Source organism: Cyrtonyx montezumae, unplaced genomic scaffold (assembly GCF_038088225.1).
Source record: "Cyrtonyx montezumae isolate F1298 unplaced genomic scaffold, pur_monq_1.0 scaffold_5, whole genome shotgun sequence".
In the NCBI taxonomy this organism is placed as follows: domain Eukaryota; kingdom Metazoa; phylum Chordata; class Aves; order Galliformes; family Odontophoridae; genus Cyrtonyx; species Cyrtonyx montezumae.
This window is the reverse complement of record NW_027072056.1, coordinates 14326161-14352251: the sequence shown is the minus strand read 5'-3', so window position 1 is coordinate 14352251 and position 26091 is coordinate 14326161. Positions and strand designations below refer to the sequence as shown.

The window sequence follows — 26091 nt, the reverse complement described above, 5'->3', positions numbered from 1 at the left end:
GAAATGCACCACAGCCCATCCAAGGGCAACGACTGTATTTACTGAGCTGAACCAACTGATGTAAGTACTCTTAAGATGAAGCCTGCATTACATCCAGCTCTTCCAGAGTTTTAATGGCTCCAGCATGCTTAAAAAAAAAAAAAAAGAAAGAAAGGGCTGCATGCCAAGGCATTTGCAATGAATTATAGTGGAAGCAGTTTAGAGCTTGTGGTTGGCACAAATGAAATATTTGTCTAATATATGCGTAAAATCATATACATCAAAACCTGCTGATTGTCATATGGCTGTTTTTCCATAATCTCAGGGGCAATAACATTACTTATTTTCAGTGCCTCATTAAGAATTTTGCTCAGCTGCACCAGAATACAAATAAGCTACAATTCCCTTGGATCCTTCATTAATGACTTGCACATGAAGAGCCACTGCCATTCTCCAGTTAATTTTGCTAACAGCAGACACCCTACTAATCTAAAGTGCCTTTATCATTAAATCCATACACATAAACAGCAGCTTACTCCTGGCCAACTGCCTTCTCGCCTTGTTTTCTTCTGATGGAATTTCTAGTTCGTGTAATTATTTCTATGTTGATCAACAATGTTCCAACAGGACAAAATATCATAAAACCAAAACCAAACTGGCCTTTCAAACCACAAGCATTTGCTTCATTTGGGGAGAACACGTTAGGTTCTCAACAAATTATTTTATGCTTTACTTACAGATTCTACAGGGTAAGGAATGCTGATATATACTGACGGAGTCACCCTCTGTTGTATCACTACAGCTCCTATATTTACACGCTGACTGCACATTTCAAGATCTCTGTTAAAACATTGCCATGATTCCAGAAAAATTTACACACTCCTGTTGATTTCTTGTTCTCTTTGAAGACCATTTTTAAGCACGGTGACACTGACAGTGTAAATAATGACATATGACAGCCTGCAGTCCTCTCCCTTCCTCTCTCTTTTAAAATGTTTCTAGTGCAGCTGAGCCAGTTTTTCTGCTGCCTCCTTCACATTCATTTTCACTCCACAGAATATTGTAATGCTTCAGCAGCATATTTAAGGTGCTGTCAGTTTTGATTTCATTTACATTATCAAAAAGCTATTACCTTCCCTATTCCCTGCTCTTTCAACAAGACACCCAGACATCCCAAAACTAAGCACCTCATTTATGTCCTCTCCAACTCTGACCCACGTGTAATGGATAAGAATTTATCTCTTTTTTAATCAAAGCACAAAAATCAAAGCACAAAACAGAACTTTCTGAACAGAAAGTTCTGTTCAGAACTATATGCTTTAATTTGGCAGATTTTTTAACCAACTCCCTTAGATCTGAGCACTGGTACAGAACAGTCAAGCGTTTTGATCACTGCCATTGTTAAAATATGAATGCCACATCCAGAGCAATAACATATCTGTGAAGTGCCATGCATGCCCCCAGCGAAGAAAAAGGGAACATCATTTAAAAAAAAAATTATAGGAAAACATTCAGTGAAGGCATTCTGGATTCATCACAAAACTTTGTACAGATGAGCATCAGCACATCTCTTACCTACTGTGTTGTAAATACCGTCTCGTGTCCTCAGCCTTCTGAAATTCTCTAGTAGATACAGGCTTTGCTGGAGAGCTCTGTGTAAAACAGCACAGCAGACTGAGTTAGCAACACATCCACAATACTGTACATTAAAAGTCAACACATCTCTTCATATAATAGCAATTCTAACAACTGGAATTCAAGATATCCAAGAGAGAACCACAAAACACATCTCAGAGGTGGATATTTCCAACTACAAGCTCACTTCTCTTTTTTCCTGTGATTTAAAGAAACCTTTGTTTTAAGACTAAATATACCTACTGAGAAATGGGGAGTGTAAATACACCCACTACTAAGAATAACGTGGAATTAAATTAAGTTAAGCCCTGAGGAAGGTTTATACAACTGTACAGCAATGAAGTCTGGAAGCTCAGAAACACAGCATACAAAGCTGATGCTCTCCTACGATGCCCTAATGACAGGTCACAGGAGAACGAAAAAAGGAAAACGTGAGATGAATACCTACAGCTTAAATTGAACTATAAAGTCATGGACCTCATTGGGAACAGACATACTGCTCTTGGTGTTGTTTTTCAACTTAGAAACCAGAACATAGAAAAATGGAAACCTGATTAACTTGTCACTGTTCATTTGCTACGATGCAATACAGTTTGCCTTCTAACCTGTAGTGTTTTAGAACTGCTGTCTTCTTAGAGAAATTGTAAACATCTTCATTTTTATGAATATGAATAGGTTCATACAGGTTCATATGAATACAAATCTATAACTTGTTTGATGTTGAACTACGTCTTCTCACTATTCCAAGTGAACAGCCCTTGCACTGTGTTGCCAGCAGCTGCCTTTTCTGAGTTCTGCTCGTTTCTATGCTTCAAATGGCATCATTTGACATTGCATTTGTGAGATGCCCAAAAGGAATACCTCTCCAACAGACATTCAAAGCAGAACAGGCACAGCGATCCTACATCAACACTGAAGGGCCACGATCTCTTTCTCCCACAGTATCTTTCTGCTTCAAAACACACAATGATCCAAAAAGACACGTTTGAACTGCAGCAGAACAGGTGCTGTTTAAGCATATCAACCACCAGCAAAGATCTACTGGGACAGGTTGCTTATGCAGCATATATAACAATCTGCTGAACTGGGAAGCTGTGTACGTAGGTACTAATTAAGACTCACAGCACATAGAAAGAAATGTGACAGGGCTAAAACCCTCTGCTAGAGTTTGATTTCTGAGGAGACTCTGCCACGTCCAGTATCCAAACAGTACACAGCGTTCAACAGCAGAGGCTGCTACAACCAGAACAGAGATGTCTTCCAGTTTGGGCACACTGCTCATCCATATGCTGTGAGGAAACAGGTGACTCTCAGGAATGGGATGGCAGTTCCTGAGAGTTCTGAAATGCAGCCTTCCAGAGCAAGCACTACATACCACCTTAAACAGAAAGATACTCGAGAACAAAAATGAAAAAGATACTTGCTGGGAGGAATGAACAGAGAGGCTTCTTTGCTTTCTTTGTGTGTGTGGATGTACAGAATGCCTGTGAGAAAATAGGCCAGAGCTACTCGTGGCAAATCCAGAGATTTGCAACACACTGGCTGGAAAACCTAACCCGTCTGGCAATACTTTCACCCACTGCTCTTTCAACTGCATGCTTTTGCTGAATGAGAACAGTGGGAAGCCAGATTGATCTCAAACTACAGGCAATGTTTTTTGTCCACACAGGTGACTATAGATATATCCAAGTCTGTAACCTGAGGTGACACTTCGGAGCTTTGCTCAAAACTGAGATAGAAACTGTTTGCAGTATACAGTGGACTTCCTGAAAAGTCTGAGTACCGAAGTTACTCTAAACATAAAACGTATGTTCACAGCAGTAAGTTTCCTGATGTATAACTTACAACCAACAAGAACAGCCAAATTAATGGAGCTGCAAAATTCGCGTAGTAAATCTTGAAGCTGGCAATGAACATTATTTCCCTTAAAAAAGCCATTTTTTCAGTAATTCATCAGGTAAACATGAACAACAACCAACACCTTAGGTATCACCAGTTATCATTCAGAAGCATCAATTTCTGTGTTTTCTGATGACTGTATTCCTCTGGAAAACCATTCACTTCACACAAACCCAGAGCACAGCAGAAGCATGGCTGCTGTAGCCTCACCCCACAGCTCCCAGTGGGCACTCAGGAGCAGCTCAACACTCCAGCCCTGACCCTCCACAAAGCATGACAGATCCCACAGATCAGACCAGACCATACTAATTTCTTTTTTCTTTTTCCTCTGTAAGAAAACCTGTGAGGATAAGAAGCATTAATATAAACACAAAGGCTTTCCTGTGGCATAAGACTTGAATTAAATAAAAGCACCAACCTCATTAGAGATTCGTCGCTGGTCAATATATGCCATGAACTGCGAGCTGAGGCTGTCTGAGTCCGTGCACTTGGGCTGCCTCACCTCCTCCTCCTCCTCTTCTGTGGCACAGCTATCAATATAGTCGATCTGATCGAGATCATGTTCCACTTGACATACACACACAAAGGAAACAACCATCATTAGACGATCAACAGGAGGAGAAAATAAACAACACAAAAACAGTGCCAGGAACTAAGGTCCTACTGGCTTCCTTCCATCTGGAAAGCTCAGCCTCCAAGGTGCTGGACCCTGCCTGGTCCACTGATGTTTGTTAAAAATCAGATTTTGAAGTAATGACAAAGTTCATGGTTTTCAAAAAGCAATGAAAAACATACAGAACATGTAGTTCTGAACTGCTGGCTGCAGATCCTTAAACAATGATCAAAGAAATTAAAGCCATATTATAACTTTCTCAACTCTGAAAGGCATCTATCCACTAACAGATCGTGCAATGACCTGTGTACATGCTGAATTCACCTTGTTTCTAACAGACAAACTAGCATGGATACAACACAGCTCTTCTATTTTTACTACTGCAACAACAAAACTGAGGAGCATGACCAAGTTGTCTGGATGCAAACACCGTGATTACAAAAAGCATAATTGGAAATTATTAGTGGAGCATGTTACAGAAAACAACAACCTCTAAAACAACATGAAACAACACAGAAGTCTTATTTTATATACACAGAAGGTGCACTCTGCTCAGGAATTCTGAGTCATGACACTGAGTGAACTACCTTTGTGAAAAATGCAGTGCTGTGGATGCAGGGAAAGCTTTAAGCTCCTTTTCTGACCATCAGAGCCTTCCTGTCCTTTTAAACTGTCCCCAGACTTGCTCTAGAGTCTCTTGCAGACATTCTTTTCCTACTCCCCCGCCTCTTTCCTGCATGCCTAAAACAGACCTCTCTTTGCCTCACCACACAATCTAGCAACTGTTAACTGCCAAAGCCACCTCCTCTGCTACTACACCCATCCAGAACAGCATTCCTATATATTCTGGCTTCATTCCATTTCAGTTTCAAATCTTAAAAAACAAAACAAACAAACAAACAAAAAAAGCCCAAACAAAACAACAACAACAAAATAAACCCACCAAACAAATAACCATCCCACACCCAAAATTCCCAACAAAAGCCACACCACACACACCACAACAACCTTCTTCCCAGCCTTGCCTATTAGATTTGAATACTAATATTACAGCAGAAGGTGAAAGACATCAGTAGCAGCATTAGGAGCACAAAACTAACAGGGGACTGCTGGTGACCCAGGAGATCTATGGTGAGACTTGCACCTCACTCTGGTACTCTTGCTATGAGCTGACTGTGCTCCACCTTAAAAGACTGATGAGGAATTTCAAATGCCCGGTATACAGCACCCAAAGAACAAAATACTGTTAGTCTTAGAGGTGCAGCTGGCAGCACTACCAATTATTAAGGCTGCCCACGGCTTCCCATAACATCATGTTTTCAATTCCTCTAACTTCGCCAGAATTTAACTGTTGGAATTGATTTTTTTTTTGTCCATTATTGTGTAGAAGAGTACGAGTTTCAGGTATTTCTAGAAGTCAGCAATGAAAACATAACATTGTGGCAGAAAAGAGTAAGACCTAAAAAAAACCAAGATGGCAAAAGCTGAAGACAGAGTGGAGGAGGGAAGAGAATGGGAGGAAGATGAGGAAGATGAAAACTATTGGGAAGAGACTCAGACAGGGCACATGAGCTGGAACCCATAGGGGAAACGGAAAACAGCAGAAAACTTCGTCAGTCTACGTAGTGCTGAGAGATCTAATAAGCAGCAGTGAGTGAAAAGAAGAGGGAATGTCTGAAAAAAAACCACCCAGAAATGCAGAAGAATGCTAAAACTGGATATGGTAACAAAAAGAGGACTGAACTCTAAGCCAGCGTTAGCAGAGGATTACTGCAAATTAAGATGGACAGATAAAGACTGCAGAGATCAAGAAACACAGGAAGCACTGTCATCTATGGAACACATGAAAAAGTGCCACTTTAAGACCATGGGGCAACAAACTGAGGTCTAAAAACATGATCTCACAAGTACCTGTCCCTCTAGATGGCTCATGTGTCTGTATTAAAACTGAAGATTTTTTAAGCAAGGCACATCTGCTGCTGGAAAAGATGGGATTCCCTGGCAAAACTGCTCATCCCATTGTGAAAGCAGCAGACACAGAGCACAGACCATTCACTGCTGCTGTAATTTCTCCCAGTAGCTCGAGCAGAAAACTGTATGAACTGAAATTCAAGATTCCAAACCACAATTCAAAGTACTCAAGTGACCTGAACACAGCTGTGGCATATATGTGGAAGCTGACATACTTCCCTGAAACTGTTAATTCTGATGCTTTTGGTTTTGCCTTTACTTAAAATACTGTTCACACAGCAGTCTTCCTGAATCTTACACTGTTCTCCATCTTTGGACATCCTATTGCTCATAGCAAATATTCTAAAACTCTAATGATGACAACAATAAATAGCCACAGATCACTATTTACCTCCACCATTAGTTACAACTGTGCTCCCTCGGTTTTCTTGATACTGATTTTCTCTTCTCAGTCTCTGCTCCTTAGTGATCTCAGCCACACGTAAAGGGAGGTCTGAGAACTCATCTGTTGGCTGCAGGAAACAAACAACGAAGAAACATTTTATGTTACCTACTGAATGTGCTTCCAGATGTAACTCAGCAGTTTCCTTTCCCATACAATGTGGCACTCAACAAAAATAAATTTGCAACACTTACTTCATTCCCTGACCATCTTTTGTCTCCACTGTCCACACTATTGAAGCCAGAATCAAGCGCTCCATATGGACGACTGGAATACAGTTCCTCGTGGCTGCCAAACACAATGGTTTACATACAGAAAATGGGTCAGCTATTACAGGAGTAAAAGCAGAACAGGCTACCAAGCACAGTATGAGCTCAGCATACTGCAAAGCAGCATACTGCATTTGTTATGCAGAACAAGAAGGATGTGCTTGTAATTAGAAATATTCCTCTTGGTCAACTGCCCACCTGCCTTTGCCCACACCTTTAAGAGCTCATCTAATCCAAAGTGTTTATCTATACTTCAAACATGACCTAAACAGAAATGGTAACGAAGAAAACAGAATTGTTTTCTCATTGATATTTCACTGCTTAGTAAGTCCAACTTTCATTTTCCACTATTTGCATGTTCTTCCTATGATATTTTTCCACAAATAAGCAAAAGACCATCTACTACTAAAAATACACGGATACAAGGATACATTCATTCTACACAAAAGTATGCTGAATGCACTACATAACTGTCTTCTGCATCACAGCTAGCTAAGGAGCTGTACAGTAAGCAGGAGATTTCGAATACTTCATAACTTAATAAATATAGAAGTACAGTTTTCATGTGTGGAGTCTGATTCTGTCAGTGACACGTCTGGATGAGGGCAGCAGACATGTGCCTGTATGACAATACATACAGCCAAAGGGCCACACAGTTCTCAAAAGTTCAGGGCTCAGAAACACCAGAACTCAGCAGCACAGCCATCACAGATGTCAGGCCTGGCAACTGCTGCAGATTGCTGCAGTAGAGAGACAATGGGACTTGTCTGACCCGCCACAGATGGCATTTCACAATGGCCCAACTGTCCTACTGGCACTCGTCGCCCCAGGGAGAACTGCAGCAGTAATTACTACACAATACACATGGAAGAACGAACTTTGGGAAGCTAATTGCTTCACCTCATCATAACCAGACTGCAGGCCATCTTCTCACTGGTGCTGCTCTCCAGTTGCTGCTCCCTTATAATCCCTCTTTCAGGGATTACTTACTTTAAAATAGTTCTTGCTGCTATTATTTACGCAGCAGCGTATGCATGCGTGGGATTTCTACAACTTTACTGCCCTTTTCCACTTTCTTACCCTGGGCTGGCTGCATTTTCAAACACACAAGAAAAGCAAGAAAGTATCAGGAGGAACGGAGAGCTACAGATGAGAAATATCAGACTCTGTATCTTCTGCTCATCTGCAGATGGACACCAACAAGACAAGCTCTGGGACCTGCTCGGTGTTGGAGTTAAATCAAAGGAGGCCCAGTGTTACAGCCTGGTATCAGCAGAAAGCTCATCTGGACAGTAAAGCCGTAGCAAGAAATAAGGGGAAAAAAACAACCCTCCCTTTTGGAATGGGAAGAAAAAATCACCCAGTGCAATTAATTTGAATCACTGACAGCAGAACAATACTTCTACGCTGGCAGCTCACAGAACATAAATAACACATTTAAAATATGGCTCAGAGAGGGGAGAACAAAAAGTCAGTTAGCCATTTAATTTAAGGGCACCAATATTCTCAGAATCTTCTGAGAACCCTGACCTAATGGGAACAATTACTCAGAACTGAAGAGCATTAAAGTGTCTTTGTGGCCACATCTCAAATATGGAAAAACCCTTTGACACATACTTTCTTCTTTTTTTTACACTCAGAAATCCAAGTTATGATTAAAATACATTCATCCTTGTGTCAGAAAAGCAATTAATGAGAACTTTAATAGTAATACACAGTAACAGCAAGCACTAAGCATGCAGACCCATTTACTCTGGAATTTCCCTAATATTGCACGTAATATCTGCAACAGCTTATATGCTAGGAAAGTAACACTCAAAAAAGAACCTTGAGCTCACACAGAAAAATAACGTAAGGCACTGAGTGCTGCTGAGAAATCACTGTCAGCCCATCATGAAAACCCTGCTCCAGAAATCTGACTCATGGTGATTTATTGTGAGGCCTTCTGATTTGTTTTACTGCTGCTAAGACAGCAGTACATCCTTCAGCAACTCCCTCCTCCACACGTTATTACCACCTTTGAGGTGACTGAGGTAATTCTTAAATATATTTAGCTTCATACTTCACTGACTCCCCTTCTGCATCGTGTAACAGAAATAAATCTTAACTCTCGCTTTTCTCTCGACATCTTCAAACTCAGCAGCTGATGCAGCTGACTGTTCCAATGTTTGTGTTACAATACCAAGCAATACTGCCAAGTGAAAGCTTGCCAAGAATAACAGTTTACTAATGGGGTGGAGATCAGCGTTTACACCTGCAGCCTGAGCACAGTAGTTATAACATCCTGTACAAAAGGTTAGAAATCACATCGGGGTATACTTCAGTAAGTGAAAAATACTGAGATTTTACAAAGTGAACACCTGTTAACAACATGACAGCACACCCCCCTACTACAAAGATGCCAACATTTTCTTTTACTGTACATTAACCCTAACATTGCCTTTCAGATGTTTACTGCTGAGGTTGTCTCCTGAACTACTCTTTGCTTCTTGTAAGGCAGTCCCTTGCTAGAATGTACCATGAAAAAACACAACCAGTAGTCTCCAACCCATCCCCAGCAATGAGCTTGCCAAAGAACAATTGTTCTTGGATCTGCTGTTTCATTTATTTTTTAATTCAAATGGCTGACAAAGCTTTTCTGAATGGCATCAAAACCCAGAACACGGATGGTGCAAAACTTACCAAGATCCAAATCCCATGGGTCTTCTATCGTAATCAGGCAAATCTGGAGCTATTTTGCATGCTTCTATGTTCAGATATTTAAATATGTGAATTTTTCCTTTTATACATATCTACGAAATAAGACATGGGAAATAAGTATAATTTTATAATACATTTTCAAAATCATCAACAGAGCTTCAATCTGCAGTCAAGAACAACAAATGAGCACAGCTATGCCAACCAATGCATCTTGTCTTCTAACCTCACTGCATTTTACTGAAGCAGAGTGCCTGTGAAACAAATGGAAGCTCTCTCCCAAGTACATCTGGTCTGCACGCAACTTTGTCAGCTGGATGCTAGGATCTCAGCATGCAAATAAGACATAAGCATGTACAACTACTAGAATTTATAACCTTGGCATAAGAACAGATGCATCCCACCCATGCCCAACTTTGAATGGCAGTGGCAGACTGCCAATGCAAGCTCGAATGTGATGTGAATGAAGCCAACCACAGCTTCTTTGCTTTCTAAAGGGAGGTGAAAACCTGAGGCAAAACCTTATGGAAATGACAGGTTTCAGCAAGTGCTGCTCTTGATTCAGAAGCGGCAGCTTGCAGTAGAACCTGTAACTCCCAATGGCTCATACATTAAAAATGGAATTAGTCACTAGCCATATTGCAGTCTCCAGTTCAAAGGCCAATTGGAGTGCTTCTGCTAAGTGAATCAGCACACAGCATGTGCCAAGACCTCAGCCAAAAACTTTGACATTTGAGCAGCACAAAACCAGCTTTGCCTACAGAGCTTCCTCTCTCCTACACCCTTCCTAAAACTACAGCCATTTGAAACCTCCTCCTAACATTAGCACAGTGCTAACAGTGGAATTTTTTGTATAATGCCACAGGTGAGACTGACGTGATAAATAAAAGAAAAAGGGATTTTTCAAGCCATGCTAAATATTTAACATTTTCAGAGAATACAATTTATTTTAAGTTCTCTTGTTCTTAAGTTAAAGGTTCTAATACAATCCTTCAGCTTTTTGTTCCACCCTTTTTAATTAAACTAGTAATCTGAATTCCCAACAGCAGCTTACCTGTGCGGGGGGTGACTGGAGAGGGTTGTTCTCCAGCATGATGGTCTGCAGGTGTCTGAGGTTCCTATAACAAACTGGGATTGTTGTTATTTTATTGCAGGAAAAATCTAATCGAATCAAAGGCAACTCAGCGAGCTCTGCAAGTAGAAAATAAGCATTTAATTTAGCAGATTTAGAAGTATATAAAATTCCACCTATCTATTTTATGAATAATTAAATTCAACTGCTACTAGTATTCACAGGAATATAAAGGCATTAAAAATACAGAAGTGCTTCAAGTTTCTGCTGCTACAACTGAGTCTTAATCTCACCTTCAGGTAAACGCACCAAATGATTTCTTCTGACATTTAGATCCCGTAAGGATTCCAAATTGCCAATCTGTGGAGGTATTGTCTGTATTTCGTTACAGCTCACATCCTACAAAGCACGAGTAAAGAGTCAGAGCACTGCAGACTGACAGAGCTGGAGGTATTATGGCAGACATAAACCCTTCTGAGGCCCCAAAGCAGATTTAACTAAGTTGTCACTGCACACAAACAATCGGTTTTACCATCAGAAAGTTGAATGAGAGCAGAATGAGAGACAGAATATTCATCTTGCACATCCCCAGAGAGCACCTTAATTACTGAACCGTTTTTATCAGATTATCTGAAGCACATCTGAACCTCTTAAACATATCAAATTAAATTGATTTAATTAACTTAATTAAATCCCTTAAATTAAAGATTAACTATCGATAGTTAAAAAATAACTGCATACTCACGAGCTCTGTCAGCTGTCTGAGCTGCCCGATTTCTTCAGGTATCGAAACCAGTTTATTATTACTTGCTATCAAAACTTTTAGTGGTAGACTACAGAGGTGTACTGGCAACGTTGACAGCTGGTTTCGACTTTTCGGACAGAAAGAAAGTCAGATCATCAGAACTGTCATGAGAAGTCACCTCTCAACACACAGAAAGCACATGCTATTTTGATTATCAACTCCATTTTTGTTTAATTACAGTAAAACTGGCTTCACAAAGCTTCATGGTTCTTTGAAGCAGCTTTGCTGTATCAAGTTGTGTCTGAGCACGCTCTGAATATCAAGCACCAAACACGACCTGATGCTTTTGAACTCAGTGTTAGGGAACATGACATTTCTGGAACCTTTTGTGTGCTGGCAGAGGTAGTGCTGCAGGTGAGCACACACAACTTGCCACAAAGTCATCAGGTGCTCCATTAAATACATTTGAAATATTCAGTAAGGTATGAGGATCGAGAATCTCAGTATGATGAACTTGGCTGCTCCAAAATCCAATCTGTACCTTTCACAATAGACTACTATTAAAACAAATAGGAACCCATATGACTAGACCATGACCTCAGATGAGAATCATGCAGGATTACATTGGATTATAAAGGGAAAAAGACTCCCTTCAAAACAAAAGGCAGCAAAGAGCCATTATATTCCATCAGTATTCAGGTGCCCAGATCTGAATTTGATGGACTTTCCAACAACAATATCCTCTTTCAGTCAGCATGCCTGTATTTTCCATGAAAACTACTGGAACTTTCTCTTGAGTACTTTACGTTGGAATTAGCTTCCTTCTTCAAACTTCACTTCTACAAGCTGCTGTTTAATCCTTATGTTCCCTAACCCACCTAAGTGGGTGAGACTGGTTCAGGCTGCTTTGTTTCAAATAGGTACAACATAACAATGCAACGATGACACACCGTGCCTATTATTTATGACGTGCTCAGATGTATAAACCTAGACAACTGCTGCTGAAGCAAAATTAATTAAGGCAATAGTTACCTGATATTTAGAAACGTTAAAGATTGTAAGTTCAAAACAGCCTCTGGGATGTATCGAATGCAGTTCTGGTACAAATTAAGGCTCTCTAGGGAGACGAAGTGACATGCTTCTGCTGGAAGCTCTGACAGTCTGTTCCGTGACAAATCTGAAGAAGAAAAAAGAGCCTTTCTCAGAAGCAATCTTCAACTTTCTAAGGGCAGCTATTATCTGCATACTCTCCATCACATAGCGGGAAGCACTGGACAGGATTTTGTTTCGCCATCCCGCCTGCAAAATGTTCAAGATTATAAAGTGGCTCTCATTTCACAAGGGAAATAAATCAACATATTTCAAAATCTTATAGTGACAATGAGAGAGGCAGATGCAACATTCCTTTCATAGTCGTGCTTTCACATCCCGATCTGCCCGGAGCATAAGGGAGCTAGTTTACGATGCTGAAAGCCCAGCTTCAGATCTCTGTTCCAGGATCATCCTTAGATTTTGTATTTACAGATTTATTTTTTTATTCATTGCCACAGAGTGGGTGGTGCTGTAATGAAAGAAAATTAATTTTTTTTTAACAAATCAAAACCAGCTTTCAACCAACAAAGACCACAAGTACTCTCCTCCCAGCCTCCTGTTAGGTACTCGTTGCATGGATATCCCAGCTTCTAATCTCTACTCTGAAATACGTTATGCACACCGTACCTACGTGCCCTCTACACCAGAGGGCATTCCCAGCCTCACAAGGATACCAGCTGAACGCTGCCAACCAACCATGCAGCCCAAGGATTTCAATCCCCAGCCTTTCCCACTTTTTTAAATAACAAATGAGTTCAGAGCACGATACCAGAGGGACACCAAAGCCATCAGCAGCAATGATTGAGCTCTGCCAGCTCTCAATTAATCTACAGCACAGATAAAATCGGAGCTGATTTTGAAGCAGCACTACAGTCACATTCACTCAAATTGGGTCTGATCAATTACAAGTTTGGCTGATAACACTGCAGCATTTTTACTCACATCACACTCACAACAACACCATCTTGCACAGAGTAACCATGTTTTCATGGGCTCAAATGTGGAGATAAGAGGGAGATCTGCCAGGAAAATATCTACTCTCTGTTCCCCAACCCTGAATCTCCAGCAGGAACACAGCTCTCCAGGTCAGCCTCCTGAGGCTCAGTGACGTTTGTGTTTTGGACAATGTCTCTGGGGCCCTCTCCTGTGGCAGAAAGCAGTGAGCAATGGGATCAGACATGGGCAGGGAAAAGCAGTCACTGCACGAAGCCATTCCACTCTGTTCTCTTTCCCATCTCCATCCTAAAAGTACCTGAATGAAAGGAACAGCTCTAACAAAGGCAGGAGAGGAGTGTTAAAGAATCCCAGCAGAGCACTGCACATCTGCAGTACAGCAGCACCCACTGCTTTTCCAAGGGAGAAAGTGGGAGTGAGGCAAATCAAAAGTACTGGTTTAATGTGTGCAAACCCTTGTTACCTGACAGACCAAGAGAGCAAGCACACTCATTCCCCCCTCAACAGCACAAATGCTGAATTTGACTAGGACTAAATATATGAGTGAAATACAGATCCGGTAACTTGAACCAGAAGTGATTTGTTTGTGCTCAGCTTTCATGGGTTAATGCAACCATGAACAGAAATCCACTTCCTAAATAAATAAATAAGTAAAAAAGGCCCTCCTAGCCTGCTAAAAATGGATGTGTTTCCTTGAAGGCAACATCATGAGGAATTTTGGCAAAGGGGAAACATTCTTTGGAATGAAGCTCTTAGTGAGAGATGAGAAAGACTGTGCCATAGCAGCAGCTGCTGCCACGGGTGGGCCCAGGCTGCAGCTGTGTGGCAGCAGAGGAGCAGGGCTGGTGCTGCTGCCCCACCTGAACCTGGCTGAGATGACCTCTGCTGGGGGGCAAGAATATTCCTCTTTCCCCTAACGCAACAAAGCACATGTTTTAACTTAGAAGTACTCTCACGCTTTTCCCTTTATACTAGAAGAATTTACATTTTGTCTGTAGGCTAATCAATCTTATTTTAATATAAATAATTACAGCAGCCAACTAGAGACTGGGACTGACAGCCAGAACGAAGCAGAGTCAACCTCCTGACAATGACAAAGGACAGCTGTTCAAGGGCGATGTTCAAAACCCATCGGCAGAGATGGGTTTCTCCACATACACAGACTCGCAGCGGTAACAAGAAGGCTGTTAACACCAGCAGCTTCACAAAGCAGTCGATGTAATCTGGCAGGTAGGGAAAGCAGCCCACCCGGCCAACTCCTTTACAGCTGCTGCTCCCTGGGAATTAACTGCGCTTGCTATGAGGAAGGAAACTACAAAACACTGTAAAAATACCTCTGTGACACAATTATGATACTTGGTGGTCTCTCTGCTCACTGCCTGGGAGTATTCTCCTTTTCAAGCATCAGAAACACTGGAATCTTGGGAGCTTCATGGCACACTCACTGGGTTTCCTGCCACAGGGGTGACTTTACCTCTTCCTGTCCCTGTGCTGCTGTGATGTAACACCACCACTTTCGTCAGACTCTGATTTCAAACAAACCTCAGAAGTGCCATCTCATGACTTACCTCTGACCTGCTAATCCTGCCAAACCCGAGCTCTTCCCAACTGTTTTCCCATGCATCTTAGATATACCTCTTGTGACCGTGTTAGGTCAAGGCAAAAGAAGGAGCTGCTTACTGAACGGAGATGAGGCTGCCTAACAAACCAAACTGATGTCAGGCCTAATTTATTTCTGTTCCAACGCACACTATGGCTTCACAGTCAGCCAATCTAACCCAGCACTGTGACAGAAGGGAAGCATTCCTCATTGGCCATGTGTTATCATCCCCTCCGTGGTGCCAGTGCTGCTGATTGTACAACCACAACCAGTTGGATCTCATTCCTGTGAGCAAATCCTGCGAAAAAACCAAAGCCATGAATAGCTCTCAGCCCTTCTGAGGCACAATCTAATTCATCATGCTGCTGTGTAAGCTCTAACATCAATACCAGGGAGATGATGAGACTGTGTGGCTTCAAGAGCAGGGAAGAGACAGACCATGACTGGTGGCAGCCTCCAGCATCAGATCAGCTGGCTTACAGATATGCACTTCATGGCTTCTCTAACATACGATCTACGAACAAACCTGAGTTCACTACCGAGCAGCCAGGACAGGGCTGTGACCAGGGATCCATTCCCAAGGTTTCTCCTTCCTGATACGTACTTGTGGACACGGCGTGGCATTTTAAGGAAGGCACGTGGTGGAGCAAATCGAGCACTTCAGGAATGAGATGCCACCACTTCTCTGATGAGTAGAGAGAAGAATTTGAAGACTTTAGATGGGAGCCACACTGAAGGAAGTCAGATGAGCCAGCAGCTGAGCCTTATGACCAGTCAGCAGACAAGAGGACAGAGTACAGCAGAACACAAACTGTGACTGTATGTGCTGCTGCAGCACTGATGATGTGAACAAAATGGAACTGAATATCTATGTTTGAAAGTAAGGATTAAATCTAACCCTTCCGACACAGTTGGATGTTTATAAAGCTTTTACATACATTCTGCTTCCAACACTTTTCTACCCTCCACTCCCTTGCAATCTTCTATCTTCCAGAAACTTCACTCAATTTCCTCACTAACTCGGGCATCCAGCCAACAGAACAGTCATGCTTCTCCTTCACACAAGCCTAAAATACCAAGTCAAGCAAACAAATATAAGTGAAAGTAGCAATGCAATGTTGCAAGTTATCTAGCACTGAGGAAATGAACCAAGGTCTCCAGCTCACCAAATCCGGTTAAATTGGGGAAGTTCTGCTCATTGCTGGCTAGCTGCATTGCAGATTCTTCCTTTGTGTAAAAAGTATATATACACACTATTTACTACCAGGAAAAGCAGCCTTTGGACTATGCTTGCAACACTGGTAAGGCAGCATACACTCCCCCATTGATAAAATGGATTAAAGGAGGCTCATTTGGCTTGACCGAATGCCTACTCCCTGTTGACTTCATCTAAAAAGAAAGAAAGAAAAGCCACCTGTGAGGCCAGCCTTTCATGCTCACTCTGGGATCTATCTATACTGGTGCATCCTTTGTACACCCCTCGCTATGCCCGTCCCCTTTGCTGTAAGCTACTGATTCTGCAATGCTTGCACGAACATTTCCCAATCCACACCATGCAAGAAAACAGTCAAGTTAGCCTATACTATTTTTATGCTGCTTAAACTGTTCTTCTAAACGTTGCCTGAAGGTGACTGGGAAGGATCTACCTGAACTGCATCTCCAGCAGAAACTCGAGCTCAGCAGCTCTTATCTTCCCACTGCCAAGCAAGGAGGAGCCCTCCCTCTGTGAAAAAGCTTGGAAGGTGGGAACAAAGAAGGCAACTTTGGGAAAAAAAAAAAAAGTATTTAATAGAAATTATCTAAGCAGACATAACTTGGAATCAGATCAAAGTTCTCATTACTTACACATTATATTTTCTCTCATCATTAAGCAACCATCTCTGGTAAAACAGGAGTCAAATTTCTTCACTAAAAAAGGAGACTACGCTTGTGTTGTGAACGCTTTGCTGCGTTACCACTATTTAGAGATGCTGCACACTTCAGATTTGCAGATCCAGGCCCTCAACCCAGAATGCACAAATGAAACGTGGCTTTCTTTCTGTATTTCTTCCCTGTCATTTATTTAATTAAAGTGGTCTGCTTTTTTAATTTTATTTTTTAAATCACTACTGTCCTCATGTCTCTGTAAGCTGTACTCAGGAGTACACTCCAATGCAGGACAGAATGCCAAGCTGCCACCTCCAGAACAGGTGGCTTAGCCAGCCTTGCAATAGGAAGACTCTTGCTTCTTACCAGTGAAAAGGCTTTGCCTTCTTTATAGCAACTTCTCGTTTCCTTACCTCTGTAAGTCTAAAGAAACATTTTTTTCATGGTCTACAGACCTGCCAGTAAAAACTCAGAGTGCTTCTAGGTCTTCATGCACATCATCATCTCCTTCTGTTCCACTTCTCTCCCTTTTCCATTTATTCCATGCACCGTACAGTACAGACATATGGTACTGCACACTAAAGCTATTATTCAAAATAGAAAAGATTTGTGCCAAGAAACTATACTGCACATATAGCTTTTCCACAGAAAAAAGGACACAACACATATGATAAATATTAGCTCCCACAGACTCCAGATACCATGCTAGATATCACAGTCTATCATATAGAATCCACAGACAACAGACAATTATTCAGAGATGGGGGGACATGGGCAAAGCACGTGGATAAAGCAAACCCACAGATTAATATAAACCATAATGCAGATGATATACAACAAGTAATGGCTCTGCTGACAGGAGAGCATCAGGCCCTGCAATGCAGCACTGACCCAGCCCAGCCCTCCCCTACAGCAGTGCTGTTCTGAAGGCTGCTGTGCAACTTGGTGGTCCTGCACGGTGGTCCTGCAGCCAGATGCAGCATGACAGTGCACCTAGGATCACCCCAGCTTTGTACATTCCCCCTCATCTTTTTCACCAATCAGTTCAAAATATACTTTTTTTTTCTCTTTCTCCCTGCAGACAATTTAAGTCGAATGATATACTAAAGTCAGCAGTAGGTAGACGGTGCACAAAGAAAGAAGTTTCAGCAACAAATGAATTTACATATTCTGTGGAGAATTAGAAATAAAGCAGCTCAAACCTGAACTGAAAATTCAAAGGTCTGAAAAAACCAAGAGAGTAATTCCCCACAAAAAGGCCAATTATTTTCAGAGAAAGCCAAGCATTTCCATAAAGTGTTATGCCTGTTGTTATACATTTCTGCAAAGCCCTTTATAAAGTGCCTCCATAGTTAGGGTATTCAGCCCCAGCTCCATCAGACTGCACAATAAGGTCACCAAGCACTCCTTGCACCACTGCAGACACCGATCTGCCTTCAGCAGGATGGTATTTCATTGAGGAGGAAAGTCAATAAAGCCCTAACAGTCAAAAGTCCTATGTTCTTTTAATGACTCCTTGAGGCCATCTCTCACGCTGACATCATTCCTAACAAAAAAAGCCTGTTATGCTTTACACAAGCAGTGCTGCAATGTTCAATAGGACAACTACAGCCAGAATTCCTGAAAAGGAGCTGGAGACATACCAAGTCATCTGTATGATACGAGCCATCTCCGAGCAAAGAAATTTAACAAGGGTATAGGATATGTATGGAAAGTATCCCATATCAAACAGAGAGAGCAGTCAAATGGGGGGATACATGACAGCAACTGTCAAAACATATGCTCACAATACAAAATACATCCTGAATCTGGAAGCCATAAAAGTCACCTTCAGTTGAAAACACATCATGCAAGCATTAGTAAAGATCAAGGACCACAGAACTGACGGTCACCATTTCATACATCACTATTTGAAAGGCCAAATATGCTGAAAAACAGCAGCAAGGCGATCAAAATGAATTACCATGAGTTACATCTCACATTAATATTCTGAACGGACTTCTGCATGACTCCTCCCCACAAAATTAAACCTTATGAATCTCTCACAGCAAAGATGACCAATCAGTCTGACTGCAACTGAAAATAAGCTTTTCAAAACGAAACCCCAACCAATCCCAGTTTAACAGTCCACTTCTTCCCCATGAGTCAGCGATGCAAATCACTCTCCAACTGCAGCAGTCACTGCTCTGTTCTTGGCTGGTCCATATGGAAGGGGTGGCTCCTTCTCAAAGGCTGCTGTAGAAGTAACTCATCTCCTCCCACCCCTCCACTCATTTACATCGTCTTTGGGTCCAAAAGGAATACCCAACTGAACAAATAACAAAAAATAAATGAATTTTAAAGCAAACAGCCCATAAAAGCTTTGAAAATAGAGCTAAATCCATTGCTAGACTGTAAGACACACAGCCCACACGCACAGCAAGGAGCCAATGAATCACATGGCGGGGGGGGGGTTATACATTTTCACTAATTGGTCACGCTATGCAATTTTTATTATTATTTAAGAAAAACCCAGAACCTTAAGTGATTAGTTTCAGTATAAAAATGGAAGTGATCAGCAACAAGAAAGCTGCATGGGTAGGAAACTATGAGTCAAGCAGGGAATGTGAAGTTTATACACAAATTACACACAGCAATGGTGGCACTGAAACAACAGCACTTGTCTCACTCTGAAAATAATACTTATCTCTTGTTGCTCAAGTATACGGTGACAAAGTATCCCCAGATCGCATTTCTGTTTCTACTATCTATACTTGTAATGGAAGTAAAATAAAACTCACCAGGCTACTGTAAAACAAGAGAAACTTTTGAAGATACATTGTGAAATAACATCTTCAGTTCACAGTATATATATCACCTGATAATGTTTAATGTTCCTCACAAACAGTAACTTCTCCATCTCTACGAAACTCCAACAATAGCCAAAGATCATTATCTATTTGACCTTTCAACACATTTTCTTCTAATATGATTATAACAGAGACCAAACTGCCCCCACCTGAGAAACCTGAAAGTATAAGCTGCTTCTCCAGGTGTGTGATGGTAGCTGGCCAGGCCAAGTTACAGGCCAGTACAGTAGCTTCATGCACTGCATTGCATCAGTGCCCCACAAGAGCAAAAAGCAGCTCACATGATTCCACAAAGGTTTTTGTGTTTATTTGCTTTTGTAATCCCTGAGCAGTTATCAGGTATTGGATATATTGCTGGATACTGCTACTGAGAAAGCTCCAAAGACGTGTTGTGGTCACTCATCAGAAAAGGAAATCCCTCCCCCAAGACAGAGGAGACAATGCCTCACTTAATTTATACCAGAACCTGCACGGACAGCTTGTAATGTGTGCTCCAAGTCCCTGCATTTCCATCTATTGCATATTCAATGTGGTCAAGACTTGAAAAAAGAACTGCATCACACTGAAAGGACATAGTCATATTGAGAAATACAGTCACAAAGCCACAGAATGGTTTGGGTGAGACCTCAAAGCCCACGCAGCCCCACCAGCTCAGGCTGCCCAGGGCTGTCCAACTGGGCTTGGTGCCTGCAGAGCTGGGGCACGCACTGCCAGGGCCTTACCATTGAGTAAAGGATTTCTTCCTATCGCCTAACCTACATTTCCTCCTACAGTTTAAAGACGTCACCCCTCACCCTATCACTACACACTCTGCTGAAGAGTCTCTCCCTACCTTACCTGTTGGGCCCTTAACTGCAGCGAGGTCCCCCTGCAGCCTTCCCTTCTCCAGACTGAGCACCCCCGTCTCCCTCAGCCTGTCCCCATAGCAGCGGTGCTCCCACCCGCTGACCATCCCCATGGCCTCCCCTGGACCCACTTCCAGCAGCTCCATGTCCTTCTCAACAAATTAAAAGATGGACTTTTTATTTAAGCACATATTTGTAAAAACAGATGGGAGTGCAAATCCAAATAAAGTGCACTAGAAGCATGTGGAAAAAGGAGTGCCACTTCCATTGTGCCTCACCTCATCCAAGCACTATCTACATGCCAATTATTCAACAGCAATAAAGAACAATACCCCTAGATGCAACTTGAGGAGAATGTTACAGCACAGGAAAAGTTAAAGTCAAGAAAAAAAATGTTAACTTCATAAGGAATAAAGATCTCTGGCAAGAAAAGCTATTTCAGAATATTTCTTTTATTAGTACTTTAATGCGTTCAATGAAATGCTATGAGCTGGAAGAGACTCTTGCAGTAAGTAATAAAAAAGAAGTACTTGAGACTCGTAACAATTGATTTGTAAAAAATGATTGCCTGGAATCATTTTTTACTCTTCTAAGTGTGGTATGTAGAGGTGTTTGTAACAACAAAAACAAAGCACGAGCTTCAGACCTGGGATAAGAGCAGTTGGCCCTTGCACCCCACTTTCAGCCTTATCATTTTCCATTATTCATTGCAACCATAACCACCTGTGTGCCTTGACCTGCAACAAAATGTAACAAGGATAGAAAGTTAAATCTGTAAAACAACAAAACCAACAAACAAAACCCACCATAAAATCACAATCAAGAAAGTTCTCAACGTAATCGCAGCACAGCTGTGCTTTTGTGAACCCCTACATTCTCAGTACCTTAAAGCACAGCCCTGGGATAAAGAACTACTGCCTCATCTGCATGGTAAGCATGGGCATCTTGGGTTTGTTTAAAACAGAGTTGCCAACCAACTCACTGATACTCTTAAAAGAACGCTTTGAGCAGTATGACTAAAGCATCGGGCAGAGCAACATCCTGGGAAAAGAATGCACGGGGAGCTGGGCTCCCTGCTCAGCTCAGAGCCTCTTCCACCCAATGCCTATTTCTTTTATTTCTAACATTCACCATACTTACCAGACAAGAAAAAGAATGCTGTAATACTTCAGGGAGGTTTTAAATAGCTGGCCTGCATCTGGGCACTAACAGAAGAAACCAAAAATTTCCACCTGTTATTTCAAATTACAAGTTGGCTCTTTTTTCCTCCAAGAAAAAAAACCATCAGAATAAAATGATATTTTCAAGGAGAACAGTAACTACAGGACAGAGTGACCAGTGCCAGCTCATGTGATAGAGCAGAATATCCTCCAGCATCCTCAGAGCAAACAGCCAGTACTTAATCACCAGTGAAGTCTGGGAAAAGCTTCTGGGCTTTCCTTCACCCTGCATAACTTTTAATGGCAATTATAACAGCCTTCTGACACAGGCATCACTAAATGATGTGATAGGATTTGCACAACAGCAGAGTCATAAAATATACAATGCTCGCCTATCCTGTACCACGGTTGTAGCTCAATCAGCCTGCTGCTTTAGCTGAGATAGGTTCCAAACATCTTTCCTTTTTTCTGCCCTACTAAGCAAAGCTCCACCTGCCCCTTGGCAAGGCAGAAGAAGAAAGGCAAGCAACAGATATTTTATGGCCCATAACCACTTTCAGTTATGGCCCTCTACAAAAACATTTATTCCATAGCTGAGCTCGGAGTCAACGCAGTGACAAGCACATAATTGTACTGCTATTATTGTGCTCAATGACTCTTTTACTCCTGTAGAACAGAGTGTATGACACCAACTCAGTGGCCAATAGAAGCCTTGGGCTGTGACAGAACACAGAGGTAAATTACAAGTCCATAAATAAAAGTAATAAGGAATTAAGCAGGTTTAAATTACTGCTTACTTCATCAGCACCCTGAAACTAATGGTCTCCTTGGATTTGAAAGGAATTTTCTACCAACTGTTAGGAAATAGATTATTCCTCTTTAACACAGTAGCAGCTCAGATAAGAAGAGTGTAGATGGCATCATGTGAGCCATTTGAGATAGACAGCATGATTGAAGTGGAGGAAAAAAAAAGAGGCTAAGAGGCAGAAGCTGGGCTGGAGCAGATGAAAAATATGAAAAGGGGACACATGAGACAATGGTATGCTGCTGGGGACAGGTGACAAACACAAGGAGGAACCCCAGCCTGCCCCAGCACGGTCCCTCCAGTTACAGAGATGACATGGAACAACAGCATTTGAAACCCTTCCAGCAGCAGGGAGCACCAACAAGAGCCCAAGGCAGCAGTAATACACTCCTATGTTCACAGCTGAGTTTCAAGAATATCCAGAATAAAGAGAGTAAAATTCACACCGTTTGTTGAATGATGGGGAAAACATCAAAAAAAAAAAAAAAAAAAAAAAAAGAAGGGATGGTCAGTAATCCCACAGGGCTCTGCAAAGAGCAGGCTTCACTATGTTCCAGGGGTCAACACCTGGCCTGCACTGCAGGAGGGATTTTTTGGGCACATCTTCATGTTGGAGTGCTTCACCTACATTTAGAGAGTGCTGCAAATGCACTGATCTGACTTTTTCATTCAATGACATTACCAGCTGGGATAGAACTAAGACTCTCCTCACTCCAAAGAGCCCCCTGCACGCTGTCTGTAAGAGGTGCACAGCGTGGGGTCATGGCGAGCTGAATTAAAGGCCTATTAGGACACTTCAAGGGACTGCACAGTGAAAAATAAGGCCCTGTTCTTCTGTATACCCTGATCTACTAATTCACACGGAATAGCCTATATACAAAAGATCAGCATTCTTTAAATACATCTAATCCAGAGAACCTGGAAACCTGTTCACTCCTTCAATACACTGTCAGAGCCTGACCTCCACGGGGCTTCTAATGCCAGTGGGTTTGGAGCCACACATTGCACAGAGGGAGGTCAGCCCAGGGCTCCAGCTGTGCACACCACTGCTGCTCCTGCAGGCTGCCTGGCCACCACTGCAAACTGTGCCATCCGAGCCCTGTTTGTTAATAAAGAGCAAAGAGCCCTTGAATTGTTAGAAGCCTTTCCTCTGCTACCATGCAATGTTATTGTTACCACGTGCCACATAATCTGTTGTAACCAACTCCTCACTGCTGGTTCTTATACTTGAGAAACTAATTATGCCTGCTGCAGTCCAAAGCTAAAAGTTAAACCATCCATTCCAAATTACTTGCAGAGAATATAATATATTATCAAAGGAAAGCATAAGATCCAAACTCATCAGCAATAAAGTTACAGTGAATGCAATTCAGTCCTACGAGCCACGCTGCTAAGGAAAAAAAATCCCAGCCCCACTGACTCCAAGGCTGGCATAGTCTGACAAAAAATAATCAGTGAATTTACAACAGGCCAGTGGTAAAGGCTTACAAAATAGAATTAAAGTGCCACATCACAACTGACACCAATTGACATGTCTGCCAAACAGGCCCTCTCATTCCTGCCACCTCAGATAGCCTTTCCACCCTGTCTGTTGTCATTTACACACACACAGCAAGCAGCCCCAGGACCTGGTCTGACTGCAGTGCAGCTGAACCTTCACGTGATTGCAGGGCTCACATCCACTTCTCAGCCCCTCTCTTCTTTACTTCTTACGTAGCTACAGCTGTACTCAGAAATAATTAAGACTGTGTATTCAGATAAGTGCTTATTAAAAAAAAAATCTGATTGAGATTGAGGCAAGGAAGTGGAAGACTATGGAGAAGTAACTAGAAGCACATGTAATTCTGAACACCACTTAAAAGGATTTACTGGTAGTAAAAGTTGGATTGTGGGATCCTGTTTTTGTTTTGTTTTGTTTTTAAATCAACTCATTAAAATAAAGGCGCTCCAAATGTCATGCATTAGTTTTATTGCAACAAGGCTTAGAAACTACAAGCTCAGACTCCACTTTCCCAGCTGCTATAAAACACGAAGACCGCCTGAGCACTAAGAAGCTCTGAGCAGCACTGCAAGCTTCAGCTCTCCATCCAAACCCAACACAAAGCACTCAATTCATACAGTTTCTCTCCACACTTAGAAGGTAACAGATAAGAAAGACCCCAAATGATCAAAGCACCACTCTCAGCTCTAACTCCTAGGAATCGCGGGTACATATGCACAGCACGCACACACGATCCAGACCTTCCAGTAACAGAAGCGTAAAAGAAAAGAAAACAAATAGGAGCAATGGTCAGATTATAAAGGATGGACACAGCAAGGAGGTAAAAGCAAAAAATGCAGCTGTCTGCAACTGAAGAGCCACTGCTCACTAAGCCACCACGGCTGGGGAAAGCGTCACCTTCCCGCCTCCTTTCCAGACACCAACCAGCACAGCGTATTTCCACGTGGGTTTCAGTAAAGTGGAGGCAAGCCTGTGCCTGAGTACAGGACTGAATCACTCCACTGAAACATTCAGTTTTTCATTTTTAATGCTGAAACTTCAGATATCAGCGTGACAACACCGTAAGCCCCCCTGTCAAACACCCCATTACTTGAGCAGAGGACCGCCCCGCTCCTCCAACTCACCCCAAAGATCATAATGATCTTCATCCAAAGACACAGTAACCCAAAAGAGCTTTGTTCAAACGTTATTTAATTTTAGCATGGTTTGGCCTTGGCTGTTGTGGCTTTTAAGAATGAACGTTTGGGAAATACAGACACTGCTGTGTGAGCCACAGCGTACTGCTCAACCTGTTCTACATTTCATCAAGTAATAGCAACTGAACTTCTGGCAGGAAGGAGGACACTGGCGACACCTCTTCAAGCAGAACGCTCAGCTGCTCACTGTAACCTTTCTAAACAAACCCATGTAAGCACAAGGAAATTGTACTGATGGTACATTGGGCTTCTGCTGCTTCTGTGAAGAGCTGCTATAAAGAAAAGCATAGATACCTTAACGGCAAAGTCACTCAATAGGAGCAGTGAGCAATTTTTCTCTTCCTTTTCAGAGCCCTTTTTCACTATTAGCATATTCCAGAAGCAAGACATAGTGCTCAGCACGTAATTATCCTACTGGTCCATTTCCATGCAACAGCTATTTTTTATATCACATAAACCCACGTACTCCCATTTTTTCCTTAAGAAAATGGAGACAGCGAGTGGTTTAGGTAATTACAGCTGTCATGGTGGGTCTGACAAATAATTCCTCTGCTCAATATATGCTCCAGGCCACTGGGAAGGCTGTCAAACAATGACATCAGAGTCTGCATTAGAAATGGCAAAACGCAACTCCGTTTCCTTTCAAATTAAACTTGGATGGTTTATAGCCATTTCTTTTCCTATTCCCTGGTTGAAAACGGGAGTGGAATGAACAAATGTGTCATAATTCAATCCAGATAAAATAGGGACAGATAACGGCTGTTAAATGAAAGAGCCTGAACCAGAGAGGCACGTCCATGCCTTGCTCATGAGGTCTACTCATAATTCATCATCACAGAGTTTTGTAATCTTGAGTCATTTCCTAAAATTCCAAGCACGAAGGGATGAGCACGAAGAACAG

General features: G+C 42.0%; 1 protein-coding gene across 9 annotated transcripts in view; it reads right to left on the bottom strand.

Annotated features, from left to right (window-relative positions):
• Positions 1-26091, bottom strand: part of LRCH3 (leucine rich repeats and calponin homology domain containing 3) — a 47195-nt gene that overhangs the window by 18446 nt on the left and 2658 nt on the right. For 8 of the 9 annotated variants that reach the window (XM_065748009.1, XM_065748010.1, XM_065748003.1 and 5 more), the window contains exons 2-10: positions 12355-12499; positions 11323-11449; positions 10871-10976; positions 10560-10696; positions 9491-9600; positions 6734-6827; positions 6489-6609; positions 3932-4080; positions 1555-1631 (exon numbers count right to left, since the gene is read on the bottom strand). In XM_065748009.1, coding sequence (XP_065604081.1) covers positions 1555-1631; positions 3932-4080; positions 6489-6609; positions 6734-6827; positions 9491-9600; positions 10560-10696; positions 10871-10976; positions 11323-11449; positions 12355-12499 — 1066 coding nt within the window. The remainder of the gene's footprint in view (positions 1-1554; positions 1632-3931; positions 4081-6488; positions 6610-6733; positions 6828-9490; positions 9601-10559; positions 10697-10870; positions 10977-11322; positions 11450-12354; positions 12500-26091) is intronic. The other variant, XM_065748005.1, reaches the window with a different exon arrangement.